At 50.2% G+C, this 24,209-nt stretch overlaps 1 protein-coding gene across 3 annotated transcripts in view; it reads left to right on the top strand.

Moving 5' to 3' along the window:
- csad (cysteine sulfinic acid decarboxylase) overlaps positions 1-24,209 on the top strand; it is a 138,179-nt gene that overhangs the window by 83,419 nt on the left and 30,551 nt on the right. For all 3 annotated transcript variants that reach the window (XM_070869368.1, XM_070869369.1, XM_070869367.1), the window contains exons 9-10: positions 660-776; positions 9,332-9,396. In XM_070869368.1, coding sequence (XP_070725469.1) covers positions 660-776; positions 9,332-9,396 — 182 coding nt within the window. The remainder of the gene's footprint in view (positions 1-659; positions 777-9,331; positions 9,397-24,209) is intronic.

The raw sequence follows: 24,209 nt of genomic DNA, 5'->3' as shown, positions 1-24,209 counted from the left end.
CTGCACCGTCTCTGGTGCAATCATGTCCTTCTTATAATATGGCGACCAGAACTGCACGCAGTACTCCAGCTGTGGCCTAGCCAAAGTATTACACAATTTAAGCATAACCTTCCTGTTCTTATATTCTATGTCTCTGCCAATAAAGGCAAGCATTCCGTATGCCGCCTTAACCACTTCCCTCAGAATAACGATGTGCGTTCCATTGATGTCAATGAGACTGGAGTGCAGCCTCGGCTGTAACAATGTCCTGCTGTTACACCAGAGTGCATTTACCAAGTCCTGTTTCAGAGGGGTTTTATTCCCTTGTTTCCAACTCAGCTTCCTGATGTCTAGCGGTGCAAGTTCTGGGAGCGTGCTGTGCGTGAATGCTTCCGCTGGGTTGAGTGCGGAGTCTCGCGGTGTGATGTTTGCAGTGCTGGTCCGTGGGGACCGTCTCCCGACACTGAACCACGACGTAAGCTCCTGTGCGTGTGGAGCATTGCGTGTGTGCAGCTGTCTGTGTTGCTGATGCTGTGGAATCCACGCAGCAGTGTAAGTAGGGCACACAATGGTAGCTGGGACCCCACCAGCTTCGCAAGCCGCCTCCACTTGGTGGCGGTGTGTTCTAAAAGGGGTGCAGCGTGCCTGGTGTTGGTTCTTAAACCCCGTTCTGCTTTCAGGGAGCGGTTCCATTCATGGTGAATGCTACATCTGGAACAACTGTCTTTGGAGCATTTGACCCCTTGCCTGAGATTGCGGATATCTGCCAGAAGCATGGAATCTGGCTTCACGTTGATGTGAGTAAGGTGATGGGTCTGGTGATTCCAGCTGCTGTCTGAATCGCTTTGACATGTGTGATGTTGCTTGTGTTTGAGCAGACTGTGAACATTAATGTAGCTTGTGTGACTGATCTGATAATTCATCACAGCTATTGGGTGAATTCACCTGGCTGGTTACAGTGTAACCGATGAGCGGGTGGCGGGGAGGAGGGGGGGGAAGAGAAAGGGAATTGATGGGGGCGGGGGTGGGGGGGGAAGAGAAGGAGAATTGATGGGGGGATGTTCCCCGTCAGCAAATGCCGCGTGTGAGTTTTTCAGCCAGAAGTGATGGGCAGAGAATACTCCTGGCCAAATATGGGCGAGCATATGCCAATGAGAAGCCGATGCCAGAATGATGGAATATGATCATTTTGCGCTCAAGCAAAGTTGGGCCCAAGCAGTGTCCATGCATCCCTGGCATCCAGCGTTGCTATGGGACATGGTAGGCGGGGTGTGGCCAGATATTCAAACTTAATTGGCTGGTTTGCCTAATCCAAGAACAATTGATTGCATTGGGAAAAGCACAAATTTTAAAAGCTTTGCTCATTTTCAAACATTTTCCCCCAAAAAATCTTTGGCTGGCATTGTGTGAGGGCACAGCAGTAATTCTCCTCCTTTTCATGCCCCACACAACCCCACTTGAGGCTTGGCACCAGCCCTCTATATATTCCTGACCCTGACTTCAGCAGATGGACCAGGCTCGGGGGCATAGACAAAAGGTGGGCAGAAGTTTCACCCTGCCAAACATCGGGTCTCGCCGGAGCTGGAGAACAACCCGGGCCCCTCTATATTTAATATTGAAAGATTGCGATCAGTTTAATGTGATTACTGGCCTGACTGAGCACCAGCTGGCCAGTTGCAATATACATTTCTGTGGCTCATAGCTTTGTCAATCGGCTGATTTTGAGTTCCTATTCTCAATGAAATCATGTATGCGGAATGATGTGTGCAGACAGGTAGTGTGTGTCCGGGTTTGAGAAGTGTTTTTGTGTTGGGTATATATCGGACTATTTCCTTCTCTCTGGGGAGGTGTTCATGGACCCAAATATGGCAGCACATCTGGTTCATTGTGCACACCTCTATTGACCGAGTCGCCCAGTTCTCTCCCGAAGGTGTGGCGTCCTTACTGGAGAATGAGCAAAGAACTGCAGCCCCAACCAATCTGGAATATCGCATCTTCCTCTGCATCTCCTACCCAATGCAGGCAGACAGGAGCTGGGAATCCATCCAAGAATACAGGCACTAGAGTAAAAACTACTTGCATTTTTACAGTGCCTTCAATGTAGTAAAACGTTTGATGCCACACCTCAAAAAAACCCACTCTCGACCCCTCCGTCCTTGCAAACGACCATCCCATCTCCAACCTCCCTTTCCTCTCAAGTCCTTGAACGTGTTGTCGCCGCCCAAATCCGTGCCCATCTTTCCCGCAATTTCATGTTTGAATCCCTTCAATCCCATTTCAGCCCCTGCCACAGGACCGAAACATCAAAGTCACAAATGACATCCTTTGTGACTGTGACACAGGTAAACTATCCCTCCTCGTCCTTCTCGACCTGTCTGCAGCCTTTGACACGGTTGACCACTCCATCCCCCTCCAACACCTCTCCACCATCGTCCAGCTGGGTGGGACTGCACTCGCCTGGTTCCATTCTTATCTGTCTCATCGTAGTCAGAGAATCTCCTGCAACGGCTTCTCTTCCCACTCCCGCATCGTTACCTCTGGTGTCCCCCAAGGATCTATCTGTTATATAATGATGTGTGTATTGTCCCAGTACCTTAAATGTATTGTAAGTACTATGCCCCACCACAGAGGGCGCTGCGGTGGTAACCCTGGTAGTACCTGTAACACTGGCTGTTTAAGGCTGACCACCACACCTGGGAGGCACTCTGGAGCTGAACAATAAAGGACGAAGGTCACAGCAGTTAGACTTACACCAGACCGTGTGGAGTCAGTGATTTGTGTGCTACATACACCACACTATCCTTGGTCCTCTCCTATTTCACATCTACATGTTGCCCCTTGGCGACATCATCCGAAAACACAGCATCAGTTTCCATTTGTACGCTGATGACACCCAGCTCTACCTCACCATCACTTCTCTCAACCCCTTCACGGTCTCTAAATTGTCAGACTGCTTGTCCCACATCCAGAGCAGAAATGTTCTAAAATTAAATATTGGGAAGACCGAAACCATTGTTTTCGGTCCCCGCCACAAACTCTGTTCCCTAGCCACTGACTCCATCCCTCTCCCCAACTTCTGTCTGAGGCTGAACCAGACTGTTCGCACCTTGGTGTCTTATTTGATCCTGAAATCAGCTTCCGACCACATAGCCACAGCCATAACTAAGACCGTTTATTTCCACCAACGCAACATCACCAGTCTCTGCCCCTGCCTCAGCTCATTCACTGCTGAAACCCTCATCCATCCATTGTTACCTCGAGACTCGACTATTCCAACGCACTCCTGGCTGGCCTCCCACATTCTACCCTACGTAAACTAGAGGTCATCCAAAACCTTGCTGCCCGTGTCCTAACTCACACCAAGTCCTGTTCACCTACCCCTGTGCTCGCTGACCTACATTGGCTTCTGGTTAAGCAACGCCTCAATTTTAAAATCTGATCCTTGTTTACAAATCCCTCCATGACCCTCGCCCCTCCCTATCTCTCTCATATCTCCTCCAGCCTTACAACCCCAAGAGATATCTGCGCTCCTCAAATTCTGCCCTTGAGCATCCCTGATTATAATCGCTCAACCTGGTACACTCAGAAAAGGATGAAACTGAGTACTGTGTACAATGAGCAAGTGTGACCTTGGCTCCTTTTTAATAAGACTCCAGAGTGCCGGTATGCAGTAATGCTGGAATCCCTTGGGACTCCAACAGGTGGGCCCTCTGGTGGTGGTGTAATGCAGGTTACAAAGAGTTAAATACATAACATCACTCCCCCGTGAAGTCAACAGTACGCTTATTTACAAGGTGAGACGATCTGGAGCTTTACACTCCCTTGTCGATTGTCTCGGTACAAATGCGGATGTGGGTGGGTTGGTCAGTTCTTTGCTGGGCAGCTGGCTTTGCCGGGCTGCTGGGGATGATGAGTTCGGCTTCGTGGTCAACCATGATGTCAGTTGCCACGTGTGTGTGTGTGTTGGAGGGTGAAAGTTGGTGGTGTCCTCTTCGGGTTGTTCGTAGCTGTTGGTGAACTGCAATTTGATTTGGTCCAAATGTTTTCTGTGTGTTTGTCCATTGGCCAATTTGACCTGAAACACCCTACTCCCCTCTTTGGCTATGACCGTGCCAGCGAGCCATTTGGGACCATGTCCAAAATTGAGCACAAACACGGGATCATTGATCTCAATCTCACGTGACAAATTTGCGCGGTCATGGTACACACTTTGTTGATGCCGCCTGCCCTCCACGTGATCATGGAGATCAGGGTGGACAGGAGAGAGCCTTGTTTTAAGCGACCTTTTCATGAGCAGCTCAGCTGGGGGAACCCCTGTGAGTGAATGGAGTCTGGTGCGGTAGCTGAGCAGCACTCTGGACAGCCGGGTCTGCAGGGAGCCTTCCGACACACGTTTCAAGCTTTGCTTGATGGTCTGAACTGCCCGTTCTGCCTGGCCGTTGGATGAGGGGTTGAACGGGGCAGATGTGACATGTTTGATCCCATTGCGGGTCATGAATTCCTTGAATTCAGCACTGGTGAAGCACGGCCATTATCGCTGACCAGGACAACAGGCAGGCCGTGCGTGGCAAACATGGCTCGTGGGCTTTCAATGGTGGCCGTGGACGTCCTTACAAACATTATTGCACATTCAATCCATTTTGAGTAAGCGTCCACGACAACCAAGAACATTTTGCCTAGAAGTCTGCCCGCATAGTCTACGTGGATCCTCGACCACGGTTTGGAGGGCCACGACCATAAACTTAGCAGTGCCTCTCTGGGTGCATTGCTTAGCTGAGAGCAAGTGTTGCACTGTCGCGCACACAACTCTAAATCTGAATCAATGCCAGGCCACCACATGTGGGATCTGGCTCTGGTTTTCATCATCACGATGGGTGGGTGCTGTGCAGTTCGCAAATGAATGTGTCTCTGCCTTTCTTGGGCAAGACCACGTGATTGCCCCCTAATAGACAGTCCGCCTGCAGGGACAACTCGTCTTTGCGTCTGTGGAGCGGCTTAATCGCCTCCTGCATCTCTGCTGGGATACTGGACCAGCTCCCGTGGAGGACACAGTTTTTTTTACCAAGGACAATAAAGGATCCTGGCTGGTCCAGGTCCTGATCTGATGGGCCGTAATGGGGGACTTTTCATTCTCGATGCCTCCATGCTCATGAGCAAGTCCCACTGGCTGTGGCATTTCCACCCCTGTGGTGGGCAATGGCAGCCGACTGAGAGCATCTGCGCAGTTCTCTGTGCCCGGTCTGTGGCAGATTACATAGTTGTATGCCGACAGCGTGAGTGCCCATCTTTGGATGCGGGCAGAGGCATTGGTATTAATCCCTTTGCTCTCAGAACAGCGATATGAGTGACTTGTGGTCAGTTTCAAGCTCAAACTTGAGGCCAAATAAGTACTAGTGCATTTTTTTTACCCAGTAAACGCATGCCAGAGCCTCTTTTTCAATCATGCTGTAGGCCCTTTCGGTCCTGGACGCATAAGCAACCGGTTGCAAAATCCCCGATTTCATTAGTCTGTTGTAACGCACACCCGACCCCGTATGACAAAGTATCGCAAGCCGGCACTAATCGTTTATGAGGGTTATACAGAACAAGCAGTTTGTTTGAACACAACAGATTTCTGGCTTTCTTAAAGGCAGCCTCTTGTGAATTTCCCCCATACCCAGCCGTCTCCATTGAGCAGTAGCGCATGTAGGGGTTCTAGCAGGATGCTTAACCCAGGTAAGAAATTACCGAAATAGTTAACGTACTGTGGTCTCGGCGCATTCTTGATGGCCTCCGTCTTGGCGTCGGTGGGTCTGATGCCATCTGCTGCGATTCTTCTTCCCAAGAACTCGATGTCCTGTGCCAGGAAAACACACTGCGAGCATTTCAACCTGAGCCCCACGCGATCCAACAGACTAAGAACCTCCTCCAGATTCTTCAAGTGCTCAATGGTGTCCTGACCTGTAACCAATATGTCGTCCTGGAAAACCACTGTGCAAGGAACCAACTTTAGCAGGCTCTCCATGTTCCGTTGGAAGATTGCCATGGCCGACCGAATCCTGAACGGGCACCGGTTGTAGATGAACAGACCTTTGTGCGTGTTGGTGCAGGAGAGGCCTTTCGAAGACTCCTCCAGCTCCTGCATCATGTAGACCGAGGTCAGGTCCAGCTTAGTGAACGTCTTCCCTCCAGCAAATAGGTCGTCTGCCTTGGGTAGCGGGTACTGGTCCTGTAGCGAAAAATGGTTAATTGTTACTTTATAGTCTCCACAAATTCTAACCGTGCCATCCTCCTGAAGTACCGGGATAATCGGACTGGCCCAGTTGTTGAATTCCACCAGCGCGATGATACCTTCACGTTGCAGCCTGTCCAGCTCCATTTCCACTTTTTCACGCATCATGTACGGTACCGCCCGTGCCTTGTGGTGGATGGGTCGCGTACCAGGAACCAAGTGGACCTGCACTTTCACCGCCGAGAAGCTTCCAATAACTGGCTCGAATAACGAAGGGAATTTGCTCAGAACCTGGGTACATGAGGTGTCGTCGACGGACGAAAGCACTCGGATATTATCCCAGTTCCAGCGGATTTTTCCCAGCCAGTTTCTGCCAAACAGTGTGGGGCCATCCCCTGGTACAATCCACAGCGGGAGTTCCTGTACTGCTCCATCATAGGAGACTTTGACTTCTGAACTGCCAGTTACAGGGATTAGTTCCTTGGTGTAAGTCCTTAGTTTGGTGTGAATGGGGCTGAGCTTGGGTCTGTGTGCCTTTTTTTGCTCCGCAGCCTGTCGAAGGCCTTTTTACTCATGATGGACTGACTTGCCCCTGTGTCCAGTTCCATAGACACTGGAATACCGTTCAGTTCAACTTTCAACATGATTGGTGGGCATTTCGTGGTGAAGGTGTGTACCCCGTACACTTCTGCCTCCTCAGTACGAGTCTCCAATTCAGCCTGATCCACAGTGGATCGATCTTCCTCTGTAACGTGGTGGTTTGCAGGGTTTGCAGCTCGCCTGCACATCCGTTGGAGGTGTCCCATTGTTGTGCAGCGGTTGCACACACAGTGCTTGAAGCGGCATTGATGGGGCCGCTGATCACCTCCACAGTGCCAACAAGGTGTTAACTGCCTCGCGTTAATGATTGATGGTGGACTCTGGGTCATCTGAGGTCGGGCAGCAGCAGCCGGCGTGTACGTTCTGCCATGTATATTCCTGCTCTAACAACATTACTTTGTTCACAGTACTGGCCGAAACCTCTTTACTCTGTGAAATCTGTTTGGTGTTGTCGCTGGTGGACAGAAATGCCTGGGCTATCGTTATGGCTTTACTCAGACTCGGAGTTTCAATGGTGAGCAGTTTGCGAAGGATTGTCTCATGGCCAATGCCCAGTACAAACAAGTCTCTGAGCATTTGTTCTAGGAATCCATCGAATTCGCAATGTCCTGCGAGGCGCCTTAGTTCGGCGACATAGCTCGCCATTTCCTGGCCCTCCGACCGTTGACACATGTAGAACCGATATCTCGCCATCAAAATGCTTTATTTTGGATTTAGGTGCTCCCGGACCAGTGTACACAGTTCTTCATAGGATTTCTCTGGTTTTGCCGGAGCTAGAAGATTCTTCATGAGACCATAGGTTGTTGCCCCACAGACAGTTAGGAGGATCGCCCTTCGTTTGGCAGCGTTCTCAGCCCCTTCCAGCTCATTGGCCACAAAGTATTGGTCAAGTCTCTCCACGAAGGCCTCCCAATCATCCCCTTCTGAGAATTTCTCCACGATATCGACTGTTCTTTGCATTTTCGCGCGGTTGTTCGTTAACTCATCGCCAATTGGTACGTTCATAATAAATGGTCAGACTGAGTACTGTGTGTAATGAGCAAGTGTGACCTTAGCTCCTTTAAGGTTCCAGAGTGTTGGTACCTTGTGGGTGGGATCCCTTGGGACTCCAAAAGGTAGGCCCTCTGGTGGTGGTGTGATACAGGTTACAAGGGGTTAAATACATAAAACAACCATCGGTGACCGTGCCTTCTGTTGCCTGGGCCCTAAGCTCTGGAACTCCCTCCCTAAACCTCTGCCTCGCTACCTCTCTTTCCTCTTTGAAGACGCTCCTTAAAACCTACCTCTTTGACCTTGCTTTTTGTCATCTGCCATAATTTCTTCTTTTGTGACTCGGTGTCAAATTTTTGTCTTGTAACACACTGTGACGTTTTACAACGTTAAAGGCGCTATATAAATACTTGTTGTTCATGACCACCGGACGTCCCAAAGCACTTTACAGCCAATGAAGTACTTTTGGAGTGTAGTCACTGTTGCAATGCAGGAAACGCGGCAGACAATTTGCGCACAAGCAAGCTCCCACAAACAGCAATGTGATAATGACCAGATTATTTATTTTTGTGATGTTGATTGAGCGATAAATATTGGCCAGGACACTGGGGATAACTCCCCTGCTCTTCTTCAAATAGTGCCATGGGATCTTTTACATCCACCTGAGAGAGCAGACGGGACCTCGGTTTGACGGCCCATCCGACAGTGCAGCACTCCCACCACTGCACTGGGCGTGTCAGCCTGGATTTATGTGCTCAAGTCCCTGGAGTGGGACTTGAACCCACAACCTTCTGACCCAGAAGCGAGAGTGCTGCCCACTGAGCTGCAGCTGACACTCAAAACCGACGCACTTTCACAGAACAGTACTAAAGTTCTATTTATTAATTTGTGCTGTTGGAATAAACCACTGCAATCCCCAGGGTCGTCGTCATAGGCAGTCCCTCGGAGTCGAGGAAGACTTGCTTCCACTCCAAAAATGAGTTCTCAGGTGACTGAACAGTCCAATACGGGAATTACAGTCTCTGTCACAAGTGGAACAGACAGTGGTTGAAGGAAAGGGTGGGTGGGACTGGTTTGCCACACACTCCTTCCGCTGCCTGCGCTTGCTTTCTGCATGCTCTCGGCGAAGAGACTAGAGGCGCTCAGCGCCCTCCCGGATGTTCTTCCTCCACTTAGGGTGGTCTTGGGCCAGGGACTCCCAGGAGGCTTTGAGGTGCCTACCTGGGGCTCGCTTGCCGTGTGGAAGTTCCGAGTAGAGCACTTGCTCAGGGAGTGTGTCTCTCTCTCTCTCTCTCTCTCTCTCTCTCTCTCTCTCTCTCTCTCTCCTTTTTCTCTCGGCAGAGTACTGGTTGGAAATGGCTGGTACTAGTTGGTGATTTGTATCGCCTATATAAGCAGAGTGTGTGCAACAGCTTGACTTTGTCCAAGGTCACCCTGGAGGCTGTGTGCTGGGCTTCTCTCCTGTCCAGCTGTCTCTGGTTCCTGCTGTCCAGGGGGTGAAAGTTGTTCAACATTGTCCTGTTTCTCACTCTCCTCTCTTTACTCTAACAGGCAGCCTGGGGTGGAAGTGCCCTGATCTCCAGGAAACACCGACACCTGCTGACTGGGATTGAGAGGTGGGAACGACTGCAATTCCGCACTGTTTAGCTCCGTCCTAAAGGGAGCTTTTGTTAAAAGACATACATTGAAATGCTGGTATCTTCAAGATTTTCTTTTTGTCTTGCTCTCTCCTCTTAAGTGCTTGTTTTGCCTCGAGGATTGGTTGATCGCAGGTCTGATGCCTGCAAGAACCAATCAATCAGATGGTGCTTTCTCCCACTGTTTGTCATACACTAATATTTAAGGCAAAGTTTTCTGATGAGCTGATGGTTTCTGAGAGTCTTGAGGGAGAAATTCAGTCGGGGCGCTAATTTTTTAAATTTAGAAATTTTAGCGCCAGGCGCAAAGAATTCTGAAGTTCTTCTCGTTATGTATTGATGTGTGTATCGTCCCAGTACCTTAAATGTAATGTAAGTACTATGCCACACCACAGAGGGCGCTGTGGTGGGAAACCTGGTAGTACCTGCAACAGGCACTATATAAGGCTGACCACCACACCTGGGAGACACTCTGGAGCTGAACAATGAAGGACGAAGGTCACAGCAGTTAGACTTACACCAGACCGTGTGGAGTCAGTGATTTGTGTGCTACATACACCACATTAGCAACGAGGAAGTGGACGAACTCCACGCAACCATGGCTACTCTGGGCTCGCTAAAGGATTTTACCGTGGGCAATGATTGGGAGGCCTTTACGGAAAGGCTCGAGTACTACTTCACAGCAAACGACCTGACGGAGGACACATACGCAATGAGAGATAAGCGTAAGGCGATATTGCTCTCCAGTTGTGGAGATGAGGTTTACTGTCTCGTCAGGGATTTGCTGGCACCTGGGAGCGCCAGGGACAAGTCATACGAGGCGCTGACTGAACTCATTCATGACCAGTTGAAACCGAGGGAGAGCATCCTCACGGCCAGATACAAATTTTACCATCACTGCAGACCCGAGGGCCAGGATATCACCAAATATGCTGCGGACCTCAGGAGACTCGCGGCGCCGTGTGATTTTGGGGCACACCTTGACGAGGCTTTGCGGGACGTTTTCGTTATGGGGATTGGCCATGAGGGCCTCCTTCACAAGCTGTTCGCCACAGAACCCACAGTCATCCTGACAAAGGCCATCACCATCAGCCGGGCATATATGACCTCGACTTGCAGCACCAAGCAAATAATCCACACAGTCTCGAACCCGGCAGGCACTGTCCACAGGAAAGTGCCCACCATGGACAAAACTGCAGAACGTGGCTCTGCCCGGGGCAGAGAGCACGGACCTTGGGGTCCTGGAACTCCGAGTCCGCTGAGGGGGGTCAATCAAGCAGCACCATGCTGGCGCTGTGGAGGAAGCCATGGGGCTCACCGGTGCAGGTTTGCGGAGTACACGTGCAATACCTGCCACGTTAAAGGCCACCTTCAGCGTATGTGTAAAAGAAATCAGACTCACCATGTGGCTGAGGAGATGGGGAATGATCCACCATCCAGCGAGGAGCAGGCAGAAGAAGATGAGGTGTTTGGACTGTACACGTGTACTGACGATTTGCCCCCAGTGATAAGGGAAGTAAAAATCAACGGAGTCCCAGTGAGTATGGAAGTGGACACGGGCTCGGGTCCGTCGTTGATGAGTCGGAGAACTTTTGATAAACTGTGGATTAACCCAGCTGCACGACCCAAGCTGGTCCCGGTCACGGCGAAGCTGCGTACCTACACCAGGGAACTAATACCTGTTCTTGGCAGAGCGATGGTGCAGGTATCCCACGGGGACGAGACGCACGCTTTACCTTTGTGGATCGTTGCAGGCGATGGGCCGACACTCCTCGGCCGGAGGTGGATGGGGAGGGTCCGTGGGAGCTGGGAAGACTTCATTACTCCACAGGCTGCTGCTCCCTGGGGTGCTGCTGTGCCCCGGGTCCCCAGAGAGCAGCGCTGACCGAGCTGGAGCTGCAGCCTCAATCCCCCACAGGCAAGTCCCAGGCCTGGACCTCACACGGAGATCCTGCAGCCCCAGCCCCCACAGGCAAGCAGCCCTGCAGAGAGGGGCCTAGGGGGGGGGGTGAGCCGGCGGGGTGCGAGGGATCCAGGATGGCCAGCGGATCGGAGGAGCCAATGCAGAGGGAGAGTTGGGCGGGGGAGGCGGCAAGTCAGGTGGCAGCGGAGGGGAGCGGAGGCTGCGACGGCGGAGGGCATCCGGAGCGGCGGAGAAGAAGATGGCGACGGCATAGTGTTCAGAGCATCAAAGATGGCGGCGCCCAAGGAGAAGCCTCGTGGAATCCTCCTGCATCAAAGATGGCGCCTTAAAGAGGAAATGCACCCGGGAGTCTTAAAAGGGCCTTACCAAGAGGTGGTCCCCACAAAGGACTTCTGTAAGGCAGAGCGAGTCTAAAATGAGCTATGTTAATGTGAGATGGCGAATTTACAAGAAGAATTAATTTTTTAATGCTGAATGGCCACTGTATTTGTGTAAAATAACGGATGAAGTACAATTAATGAGGGCTAACAAGGAAATCAAGGATCCGTTACCAGTCAATAACTAGTTAATGTACCAGATAATATGTACCACACTAACGCGTTGTCCATGCCTACCTGCCTTCCATTGGACAAGTGTGATATGTAATGATGTGTGTATCGTTGTCCTGCGTCCTGGTCGGGGGGGATGTAATGTAAGCACTATGCCACACCACAGAGGGCGCTGTGGTGGGAAACCTGGAAGTACCTAGAACAGGCACTATATAAGGCTGACCACCACATCGGAGAGGCACTCTGGAGCTGAACAATAAAGGACGAAGGTCACAGCAGTTAGATTTGCACCAGACTGTGTGGAGTCCGTGATTTGTGTGCTACATACACCACACTTTACTAAATTGGGTTTTCGCGCCCCAGGAAGGAAGGAAGGGGGCAATAAATCGAGCGCTAATGACCTCAGTGGGGCGCTACAGGGGCGCTAACACTAGAACGCTACTGAATTTATGGTGACTTGCATTCAGCAATCATCCTTCAATCCTTCACACTGGCTCAATCCAGCTCTTTAAAGGGGAGGTTGTGTCAATGTGCAGCTGCTCATTTTCATCATTGCTGGAACTGAAGTCGCCCCTGAGAGCAACTGAGAGACCTCATAGCAATGGCTGCTTTCAATCCAAATCCAAGGGGGAGAGCTCGTCTGGTTCAATGACATCACGTTGGAGGCATTGGTGCTGTTCCCGGTCAGCGGAAGGAGGCCATTGTCTGAGGTCTTCAGGGCAATGTGGAGCGAAGTGGCCCAGGAGATCTCGGCCAGTAGTGTCGTGGAACGCAGTCTGACACAGTGCCGTAAAAAATTCAACGATCTGTCGGGTGGTCAGTGTGAGTACATGCTTCAACAGGTTCTACACACCAGCATCTGATCCTCTGTCTGTGCACACTGCACAAAGCACAGTTCCTCCCCCCCCCCCCCCCCCCCCCCCGCCATTCCCCCACCGTACCCCTCCGCCCACCAAATATCTGCACCTACTCAAACTCACATGCTCATCTCACCCCTTGCCTACGTTCACAGCTATTCAACGGCGGCAGGCCTATCTCCCAGATACATAGCTGGACTCTGACTCACACACACACATTCCTTATATTGCAGGCCAAGATGGCGCACAATCGGAGGGAGCAGCAGAGGACAGGTGGGGGTTAACCTCAGTTCCAGCAGCTCTCAGACCTGGAGGAGCGAGTGCTGCGGCTCATTGAGCACCAGGTGGTGGGTGCCGGAGACATCGACCCCGCTGGGGGCAACGACGTTATCTTCGTCTCCTCTCCTTTTCTCATCCCACTTCCCCCTCGCACCAGAAGGCTTCATCACTTTCCAGCTCCAGATACTGTCTGTCTGCCTTCCTTGCTCCATTCCTGCCCCCCTGCCCTCACCTTAATGCGAGTTTTGTGCCATTTATGCTTTCAGATAATCAGCCGGCAGGTTAGCAGCCTATCCGAGCCCCCCACGATGATGATGAAGAGAAGGACCCAAGCACTGTGTCACTGCATCTCTCACCCACAGGCACCACCTCAGAGACTGGCATTACGTGATCAGTAGAGGCTAGTTTAGTAAAGGAGTCTGCACTGGGTGATGCACCAGAGACAAGCGGGCTGCAGCAAGGCCAAGGGGAAAGGGTAGCTCGGGGGCCAGTTGCTTGGGTGGGTGCAGTCAGTGGCCCCCTGCACCATGGGGAAGCCCACTATCCCGGCAAAGCCACATGCACGCTCGTGCTGCTTCTCTCTGCTCATGGGGAAGGAGATGTAGTCCCTCCTCCCTCTGTACAGAGCATCTGTGACCTCGCGGATGCAGCAATGCAGGGCAAGCTGGGAGATGTTGGAGATGTCTCCTGTTGTACACTGGAAGGATCCACCTCGATAGTGACCATGACAGAGAGAACTGTCCTCACCCTGGTCTGAGGCTCCAGGTCTGGTTGCAGGAGATGGCAGAGCTCTGTGACCATGCCCTTGCTGAAGCACAGCTTTCGAACACACTGCTCCTCAGTGAAATTGATGGAGGAGAACTGCTGCCGGAATTCCCAGGGAGGGTAAGGCCTGCTGTTGAGAGCCCTGTTGGGCCTCCTCCCTGAGGCCACATTTTGCTGCCTTTCTCTGTGCCCCAGTTGCCTCGGACGGTGACAGTGGAGGGTGAGGTCCAGTGCCAGCACAGCCCCCATGAAACAATATAAATGTTGGACTTTCAAATCTGCCCTCAATGAAAGTCAGGAATCTTTAAGAGCCAGAGCACTCCTTGAAATGCAAATCGCTCACGACGCCTGTCTGCCTACGTGAAACTAAGAAGGCACCATTATTGGCCGACTAAAAGTAAACTGGATGCAGACGCCTTTAAATAGCGCTCCTCCAGCCGACATCTGACTAAAACCCGACTGCTGAATCTGTCGTCGTCAGTGCCAGGCGCTAAACCAGGGGGCAGGAGCCAATTTTTGTTCCGGGCGCTGCGCACAGTGATGACCTCAGCATCGCCGGGTGCAGCAGAGCGGGGCACTACATGTTACCACCGCTGCAAAACCTCCGCTGAATTTAGCGGGAGGCGCTGTTCTCACTTGTAAACTGATTTGAGCCCCGTTAACTACCCTCCGGGGACGCCAACAGGAGGCGCAAAGTAGCCCAATATTCGTGTTTTTCTCCAGAGAGGTTGTATATAGTCAGTCAGTCAGAGGTAGTTCCTCGGAATCGAAGACTTGCTTCCACTCTAAAAGTGAGTTCTCAGGTGGCTGAACAGTTCAATACAGGCATTACAGTCTCTGTCACAGGTGGGACAGACAGTGGTTGAAGGAAAGAGTGGGTGGGGAGTCTAGTTTGCCGCACGCTCCTGCGCTTGATTTCTGCATGCTCTCGACGATGAGACTCGGTGCTCAGCGCCCTCCCGGATGCACTTCCTCCACTTAGGGCAGTCTTTGGCCAGGGACTCCCAGGTGTCGGTGGGGATGTTGCATTTTATCAGGGAGGCTTTGAGGGTGTCCTTGAAACGTTTTCCCTACCCGCCTGACTGGATATAAACTGCTAAACAGCAGCTTCTAAAAACTTGTAATTCTCCTCAGTGGAACTTTCTGGAGCATGTCTGACTGTTGCTTTATGTGAAGTTTCTATTCCTTCAGAGTGGTTGCAGCTGCTTTTTTTGAAAAGGCGAATATTCCACAGTTTCAATGCATTAAGTGGCATTTTGAGCATTCGGTGACTGCATTTGTGGAATTGCATGGATTTAAAATAAAATACAGAAAGTTCAAGCTGGGATTATTCACAGATGAAATTTAAGATGGACACGTATTGCACATAGGACGCACATAGGACAACACATAATCCATTATGGTGTGCAAATAGCAATGGATGGATCTGAGAGAGACCTTGGAGTCGCAGTAAACGCAACATGTCTAACCAATTCAGGACAGCCATCAACAAAGGTATTCAGATGTTGAAATACAGAGGTACCAGTAGAGTACAAGTTAGAGGAAGTCATGATCAAACTGTACAGAGCCCTGGTCAGACCCACCCTGAGCACCGTGTCCAGTTCTGGTCAGACCCACCCTGAGCACTGTGTCCAGTTCTGGTCAGACCCACCCTGAGCACTGTGTCCAGTTCTGGTCAGACCCACCCTGAGCACTGTGTCCAGTTCTGGTCAGACCCACCCTGAGCACTGTGTCCAGTTCTGGTCAGACCCACCCTGAGCACTGTGTCCAGTTCTGGTCAGACCCACCCTGAGCACTGTGTCCAGTTCTGGTCAGACCCACCCTGAGCACTGTGTCCAGTTCTGGTCAGACCCACCCTGAGCACTGTGTCCAGTTCTGGTCAGACCCACCCTGAGCACTGTGTCCAGTTCTGGTCAGACCCACCCTGAGCACTGTGTCCAGTTCTGGTCAGACCCACCCTGAGCACTGTGTCCAGTTCTGGTCAGACCCACCCTGAGCACTGTGTCCAGTTCTGGTCAGACCCACCCTGAGCACTGTGTCCAGTTCTGGTCAGACCCACCTTGAGCACTGTGTCCAGTTCTGGTCAGACCCACCCTGGGCGCAGGAGAGTGTAAAGAAGAACCCCCAAGAACTACAGAATATCAAGTGCAGAAGGAGGTCATTCGGCCCATTGTACCTGTGCTGGCTCTCTCAAAGAGCTTTCCACTTAGTCCCAATATTTATCCCTTTTAAAATTATTTATAGATTCTGCTTCCCCCACTGTTTCTGCTCTGGCATTCTATGTCCGAACAGTGTTGTAGGGAGATAAATTCTCCTCGCCTCTCCCTTCATTCTTTTGGTGGTCTTAAATTTATGTCCTCTAGTTAGCAATTTGCCAAGCAGTTTTTTTGAGTTGCCTTATTAAAACCCATTTTAATTTTGGCTAACTATCAAATCTTCTTTGTTCTAATGAAAAGAGCCCCAGAGTCTCTGGTTTCTCGTAACTAAAGCCTCTCACCCCTGGGATCATAGTGAATCTTCTCTACACCCTCTCCATGGCCTTGACATCCTTCCTAAAGTAAGGCACCAAAACTGGACCCAATATTTGACCGTGATTGGATAAGTTTGGCATTACTGCTTTGTTTCTTGAACTCTCCTCCCCCATTTATAAAATCTAGGATTTTCACAGCTTTATCAACCTGACCTTCCACTTTTATCAATTTGTGTTTCTGAACTCCCCTCTACTCCTTTTTAAAGTTTTCCCATTTAATGCCTGTGTCCTCTCCTTATTTTCTACCCACAATCTGATGCCTCACATTTCTCCACAGTAAACTTTATCTGCCCAGTCTACTAATCCGTCTACATCCTCCTGAAGTCACACTGCCCTCTTCAGTTAACCACACTCCCAGTTTTGTGTTCTCTGCAAATTTCAACATTGTACCCCCATACCCAAGTTTCTTTTCAAATGGTGCTATATTCCAGATTGGTTGGGGCGATGTTGCTAGCATGGCCAGCATTTATTTCCCATCCCTCTCTGCCCTTGAGAAGGTGATGAACCGCTGTAGTCTGTGTGGTGATGGTGATCCCACAGGTGGTTACACTCGCTTGTTGGAGATAGTCATTGCCTGGTACTTGTGTGGCAGGCATGTTATTTGCCACTTATCAGCACAGGCCTGAATGTTGGCCAGGTCTTGCTGCATGTGGGCATGGACTGCTTCATTATCTGAGGAGTTATGAATGGAACTGAACACTGTGCAGTCATCAGCAAACATCCCACTTCTGACCTTATGATGGAGGGAGGTCATTGATGGAGCAGCTGAAGATGGTTGGGCCTAGGACACTGCCCCGAGGAACTCCTGCAGCGATGTCCTGGGGCTAAGATGATTGGCCTCCAACCACCACAACCATCTTCCTTTGTGCGAGGTATGACTCCAGCCAGTGGAGAGTTTTCCCCCTGATTCCCATTGACTTCAGTTTTACTCGGGCTCCTTGATACCACACTTGGTCAAATGCTGCCGTGATGTCAAGGGCATCACCTCTGGAATTCAGTTCTTTTGTCCATGTTTGCACCAAGGCTGTAATGAGGTTTGGAGCCGAGTGGTCCTGGCAGAACCCAGACTAAGCCTCGGTGAGCAGGTTATTGGTGAGTAAATGCAGCTTGATAGCACTGTCGATTACACCTTCCATCGCTTTGCTGATGATTGAGAGTAGACTGATGGGCGGTAATTGGCCGGATTGGATTTGTCCTTTTTTTTGGAGACAGTACATACCTGGGTAGTGATACGTTCATAATAAAGGATGAAACTGAGTACTGTGAACAATGAGTAAGTGTGACCTTAGCTCCTTTTAATAAGACTCCAAAGTGCTGGTACCTAATGGATGGCCTGCTTATATACAGTGCTCCCAAGGGATAGAAACATAGAAAATAGGTGCAGGAGTAGGCCATTCGGCCCTTCGAGCCTGCACCGCCATTCAATGGGTTCATGGCTGAACATGCAACTTCAGTACCCCATTCCTGCTTTCTCGCCATACCCCTTGATCCCCCTAGTAGCAAGGACTGCATCTAACTTCTTTTTGAATATATTTAGTGAATTGGCCTCAACAACTTTCTGTGGTCGAGAATTCCACAGGTTCACCACTCTGGGTGAAGAAGTTTCTCCTCATCTCGGTCCTAAATGGCTTACCCCTTATCCTTAGACTGTGGCCCCTGGTTCTGGACTTCCCCAACATTGGGAACATTCTTCCTGCATCTAACCTGTCTAAACCCATCAGAATTTTAAATGTTTCTATGAGATCCCCTCCTTCTTCTGAACTCCAGTGAATACAAGCCCAGTTGATCCAGTCTTTCTTGATATGTCAGTCCCACCATCCCGGGAATCAGTCTGGTAAACCTTCGCTGCACTCCCTCAATAGCAAGAACGTCCTTCCTCAAGTTAGGAGACCAAAACTGTACACAATACTCCAGGTGTGGCCTCACCAAGGCCCTGTACAACTGTAGCAACACCTCCCTGCCCCTGTACTCAAATCCCCTTGCTATGAAGGCCAACATGCCATTTGCTTTCTTAACCGCCTGCTGTACCTGCATGCCAACCTTCAATGACTGATGTACCATGACACCCAGGTCTCGTTGCACCTCCCCTTTTCCTAATCTGTCACCATTCAGATAATAGTCTGTCTCTCTGTTTTTACCACCAAAGTAGATAACCTCACATTTATCCACATTATACTTCATCTGCCATGCATTTGCCCACTCACCTAACCTATCCAAGTCACTCTGCAGCCTCATAGCATCCTCCTCGTAGCTCGCACTGCCACCCAACTTAGTGTCATCTGCAAATTTGGAGATACTACATTTAATCCCCTCGTCTAAATCATTAATGTACAATGTAAACAGCTGGGGCCCCAGCACAGAACCTTACGGTACCCCACTAGTCACTGCCTGCCATTCTGAAAAGTACCCATTTACTCCTACTCTTTGCTTCCTGTCTGCCAACCAGTTCTCTATCCACGTCAGCACACTACCCCCAATCCCATGTGCTTTAACTTTGCACACTAATCTCTTGTGTGGGACCTTGTCGAAAGCCTTATGAAAGTCCAAATGCACCACATCAACTGGTTCTCCCTTGTCCACTCTACTGGAAACATCCTCTCAAAATTCCAGAAGATTTGTCAAGCATGATTTCCCTATCATGTCACCTCTTTCCAAATGCGCTGCTATGACATCCTTAAATAATTGATTCCATCATTTTACCCACTACCGATGTCAGGCTGACCGGTCTATAATTCCCTGTTTTCTCTCTCCTTTTTTTAAAAAGTGGGGTTAGATTGGCTACCCTCCACTCCATAGGAACTGATCCAGAGTCTGGAATGTTGGAAAATGACTCTGAATGCATCTGCTATTTCCAAGGCCACCTCCTTGAGTACTCTGGGATGCAGACCATCAGACCCTGGGGATTTATCAGCCTTCAATCCCATCAATTTCCCCATCACAATTGCCCGACTAATAAGGATTTCCCTCAGTTCCTCCTTCTTACTAGACCTTCTGACCCCTTTTATATCCGAAAGGTTGTTTGTGTCCTCAATGAATACTGAACCAAAGTACTTGTTCAATTGGTCTGCCATTTCTTTGTTCCCAGTTATGACTTCCCCTGATTCTGACTGCAGCGGACCTACGTTTGTCTTTACTAACCTTTTTCTCTTCACATATCTATAGAAGCTTTTGCAGTCCATTTTAATGTTCTCTGCAAGCTTCCTCTCGTACTCTCTTTTCCATGCCCTAATCAACCCCTTTGTCCTCCTTTGCTGAGTTCTAAATTTCTCCCAGTCCCCAGGTTCGCTGCTATTTCTGGCCAATTTGTATGCCACTTCCTTGGCTTTAATACTATCCCTGATTTCCCTTGATAGCCACGGTTGAGCCACCTTCCCTTTTTTATTTTTACGCCAGACAGGGATGTACAATTGTTGTAGTTCATCCATGCGGTCTCTAAATGTCTGCCATTGCCCATCCATTGTCAACCCCTTAAATATAATTCGTCAATCTATTCTAGCCAATTCACGCCTCATATCTTCAAAGTTACCCTTCTTTAAGTTCTGGACCATGGTCTCTGAATTAACTGTTTCATTCTCCATCTTAATGAAGAATTCCACCATATTATGGTCACTCTTCCCCAAGGGGCCTCGCACAACGAGATTACTAATTAATCCCCTCTCATTACACAACACCCAGTCTAAGATGGCCTCCCCCCTAGTTGGTTCCTCGACATATTGATCTAGAAAACCATCCCTTATGCACTCCAGGAAATCCTCCTCCACTGTATTGTTTCCGGTTTGGTTAGCCCAATCTATATGCATATTAAAGTCACCCATGATGACTGCTGCACCTTTATTGCATGTATCCCTAATTTCCTGTTTGATGCCCTCCCCAACATCACTACTACTGTTTGGAGGTCTGTACACAACTCCCACTAGCGTTTTCTGCCCCTTGGTATTCTGTAGCTCCACCCATACCGATTCCACATCATCCTGGCTAATGTCTTTCCTTACAATTGCATTAATTTCCTCTTTAACCAGCAATGCCACCCCGCCTCCTTTTCCTTTCTGTCTATCCTTCCTAAATGTTGAATACCCTTGGACGTTGAGTTCCCAGCCTTGGTCACCCTGGAGCCATGTCTCCGTGATGCCAACCACATCGTATCCGTTAACTGCTATCTGCACAGTTAATTCATCCACCTTATTCCGAATACTCCTCACATTGAGGCACAGAGCCTTCAGGGATCCCTTCAGGGATGCTGGGATCCCTTGGGACTCCAACAGGTAGGCCCTCTGGTGGTGGTGGTGCGATGTAAGTTGCCAAGGGTTAAATACATAACATCACTCCCTCGTAAAGTTAATAGTACACTTATTTACAGGGTGAGACGATCTGGTGGGGCTTTTCGCTCTCGTCGATCGTCTCGGTACAAATGTGGGTGTGGCTGAGTTGGTTAGTTCTTTGCTGGGCTGCTGGAGATGGTGAGTGCGTGTGTGTGTGTCATTTGGGACCATAATTGCGTACAAACGCGCGGTCATGGTGTTTTGAGTGCCCTTTTCATGAACAGCTCGGCTGGGGGAACCCCGGTGAGTGAGTGGGGTCTGGTGCAGTAGCTGAGCAGCACTCGGGACAACAGGGTCTGCAGGGAGCCTTCCGACACACGTTTCAAGCTTTGCTTGATGGTCTGAACTGCCCGTTCTGCCTGGCCATTGGATGTGGGCTTGAACGGGGCAGATGTGATGTGTTTGATCCCATTACGGGTCTTGAATTCAGCACTGGTGAAACACGGCCTATTATCGCTGACTAGTACATCAGGCAGGCCGTGTGTGGCAAACATGGCTTGTGGGCTTTCGATGGTGGCCGTGGACGTGCTCACAGACATTATCTCACATTCAATCCCTTTTGAATAAGCATCCATGACAACCAAAAACATTTTGCCTAGAAATGGGCCCACATAGTCCACGTGGATCCTCGACCACGGGTTTGGAGGGCCACGACCACAAACTTAGCGGTGCCTCTCTGGGTGCATTGATCAGCTGAGAGCAAGTGTTGCACTGGCGCCGCATGACTCTAAATCTGAATCGATGCCGGGCCACCACACATGGGATCTGGCTCTGGTTTTCATCATTACAATGCCTGGGTGGGTGCTGTGTAGGTCACACATGAACGGTTCTCTGCCTTTTTTGGGCAAGACCATGCGATTACCCCACAACAGACAGTCCGCCTCCAAGGACATTTCGTCTTTGCATCTGTGGAACGGCTTAATCGCCTCCTGCATCTCCGCTGGGACGCTGGACCAGCTCCCATGGAGGACACCGTTTTTTACCAAGGACACTAAAGGATCCTGGCTGGTCCAGGTCCTCATCTGGCGGGCCGTAACTGGTGACTTTTTGTTTTCGAATGCATCCATTACCATGAGCAAGTCCGCAGGTTGTGCCATTTCCACCCCGGTGGTGGGCAATGGCAGCCGACTGAGAGCAACAGCACAGTTTCCTGTGGCGGATTACATAGTTGTATGCAGACAGCGTGAGCGCCCATTTTTGGATGCGGGCAGGTATTAATCCCTTTGCTCTCCGAGAATAGCTGAGCGGCTTGTGGTCAGTTTCAAGGCCAAACAAGTACTGGTGCATTTTTTTTCACCCTGTAAACACATACCAGAGCCTCTTTTTCAATCATGCTGTAGGCCCTTTTGGCCTTGGACAAACTCCTGGACGCATAAGTGACCGGTTGCAAAATCCCCGATTCGTTAGCCTGTTGTAACACACACCCGACCCCGTATGATGACGCATCGCAAGCTAATCTTTTACAAGGGTTATACAGGACAAGCAGTTTGTTTGAATACAACAGATTTCTGGCTTTCTCAAAGGCAGCCTCTTGAAATTACCGAAATAGTTAAGGAGTCCCAGGAACGACCGCAGCTCCGTCATGTTCTGTGGTCTCAGGACGTTCTTGATGGCCTCCGTCTTGACGTCGGTGGGTCTGATGCCGTCTGATGCGATTCCTCTTCCCAAGAACTCAACCTCTGGTGCCAGAAAAACACACTTGGAGCCTTTCAACCTGAGTCCCACGCGATCCAACCGACTAAGAACCTCTTCCAGATTCTTCAAGTGCTCAATGGTGTCCCGACCTGTAACCAGTATGTTGTCCTGGAAAACTACGGTGCGAGGAACCAACTTTAGCAGGCTCTCCATGTTCCGTTGGAAGATTGCCGCAGCTGACAGAATCCTGACTGGTATCTGTTGTAGATGAACAGACCTTTGTGTGTGTTCATGCAGGTGAGGCCTTTCGAAGATTCCTCCAGCTCCTGCGTCATGTAGGCCGAGGTCAGGTCCAACTTGGTGAACGTTTTTCCTCCAGCCAGGGTCGCAAATAGGTCGTTTGCCTTGAGTAGCAGGTACTGGTCCTGTCGCAAAAAATGGTTCATTGTTACTTTATAATCTCCACATATTCTGACCGTGCCGTCACCTTTAAGTACCGGGACAATCGGACTGGCCCACTCGTTGAATTCCACCAGTACGATGATGCCTTCTTGCTGCAGCCTGTCCAGCTCAATTTCCACTTTCTCGCGCATCATATTCGGTACCTTGTGGTGGATGGGTTGTGCACTGGGAATCAAATGGATTTGCACTTTCGCCCCCGAGAAGCTTCCAATGCCTGGCTCGAACAACGATGGAAACTTGCTTCGAACCTGGGCACATGAGGTGTCATTGATGGACGAAAGCGCTTGGATGTCGTCGCAGTTCCAGTGGATTTTTCCCAGCCAGCTTCTGCCGAATAGTGTGGGGCCATCCCCTGGTACAGTCCACAGCGTGAGTTCGTGCACTGCTCCATCATAGGAGACTTTGACTTCTGCACTGCCAATAACAGGGATTAGTTCCTTGGTGTAAGTTTAGCTTGGTGTGAATGGGGCTGAGCTTGGGCCTGTGTGCCTTGTTGCATCACAGCCTGTCGAAGGCCTTTTTGCTCATTATGGACTGACTCGCACCCATGTCCAGTTCCATGGATACTGGAATTCCGTTCAGTTCAACTTTTAACATGATCGGTGGACATTTCGTGGTGAAGGTGTGTACCCCGTACACTTCTGCCTCCTCAATACGAGTCTCCAATTCAGCCTGATCCACAGTGGATCGATCTTCCTCTGTAACGTGGTGGTTTGCAGGGTTTGCAGCTCGCCTGCACATCCGTTGGAGGTGTCCCATTGTTGTGCAGCGGTTGCACACATAGTGCTTGAAGCGGCATTGATGGGGCCGCTGATCACCCCCGCAACGCCAACAAGGTGTTAACTGCCTCGCGTTAACGATTGATGGTGGACTCTGGGTCATCTGAGGTCGGGCAGCAGCCGGCGTGTACGTTCTGCCATGTATATTCCTGCTCTAACAACGTTACTTTGTTCACAGTACTGGCCGAAACCTCTTTACTCTGTGAAATCTGTTGGTGTTATCGCTGGTGGACAGAAATGCCTGGGCTATCGTTATGGCTTTACTTAGACTCGGAGTTTCTACAGTCAATAGTTTGCGAAGGATTAACTCATGTCCAATGCCTAGTACAAACAAGTCTCTTAGCATTTGTTCTTGGAATCCCTCAAATTCGCAATGTCCTGCGAGGCACCTTAGTTCAGCGACGTAGCTCTCCACTTCCTGGCCCTCTGACCGTTGACACGTGTAGAACCGATACCTTGCCATCCGAACGCTTTCTTTAGGATTTAGGTGCTCCCGGACCAGCGTACACAATTCGTCATAGGATTTAGCTGTTGGTTTTGCCGGAGCTAGAAGATTCTTCGAGGCCATAGGTTGTCGCCCCACAGACAGTTAGGAGGATCGCCCTTCGTTTGGCAGCGTTCTCATCTCCTTCCAGCTCATTGGCCACAAAGTATTGATCGAGTCTCTCCATGAAGGCCTCCCAATCGTCCCCTT

Source organism: Pristiophorus japonicus, chromosome X (genome assembly GCF_044704955.1).
Source record: "Pristiophorus japonicus isolate sPriJap1 chromosome X, sPriJap1.hap1, whole genome shotgun sequence".
NCBI classification, from domain to species: Eukaryota; Metazoa; Chordata; class Chondrichthyes; family Pristiophoridae; genus Pristiophorus; species Pristiophorus japonicus.
Note: the sequence above shows the minus strand (reverse complement) of the source record. Positions and strands in the feature narration are given on the sequence as shown.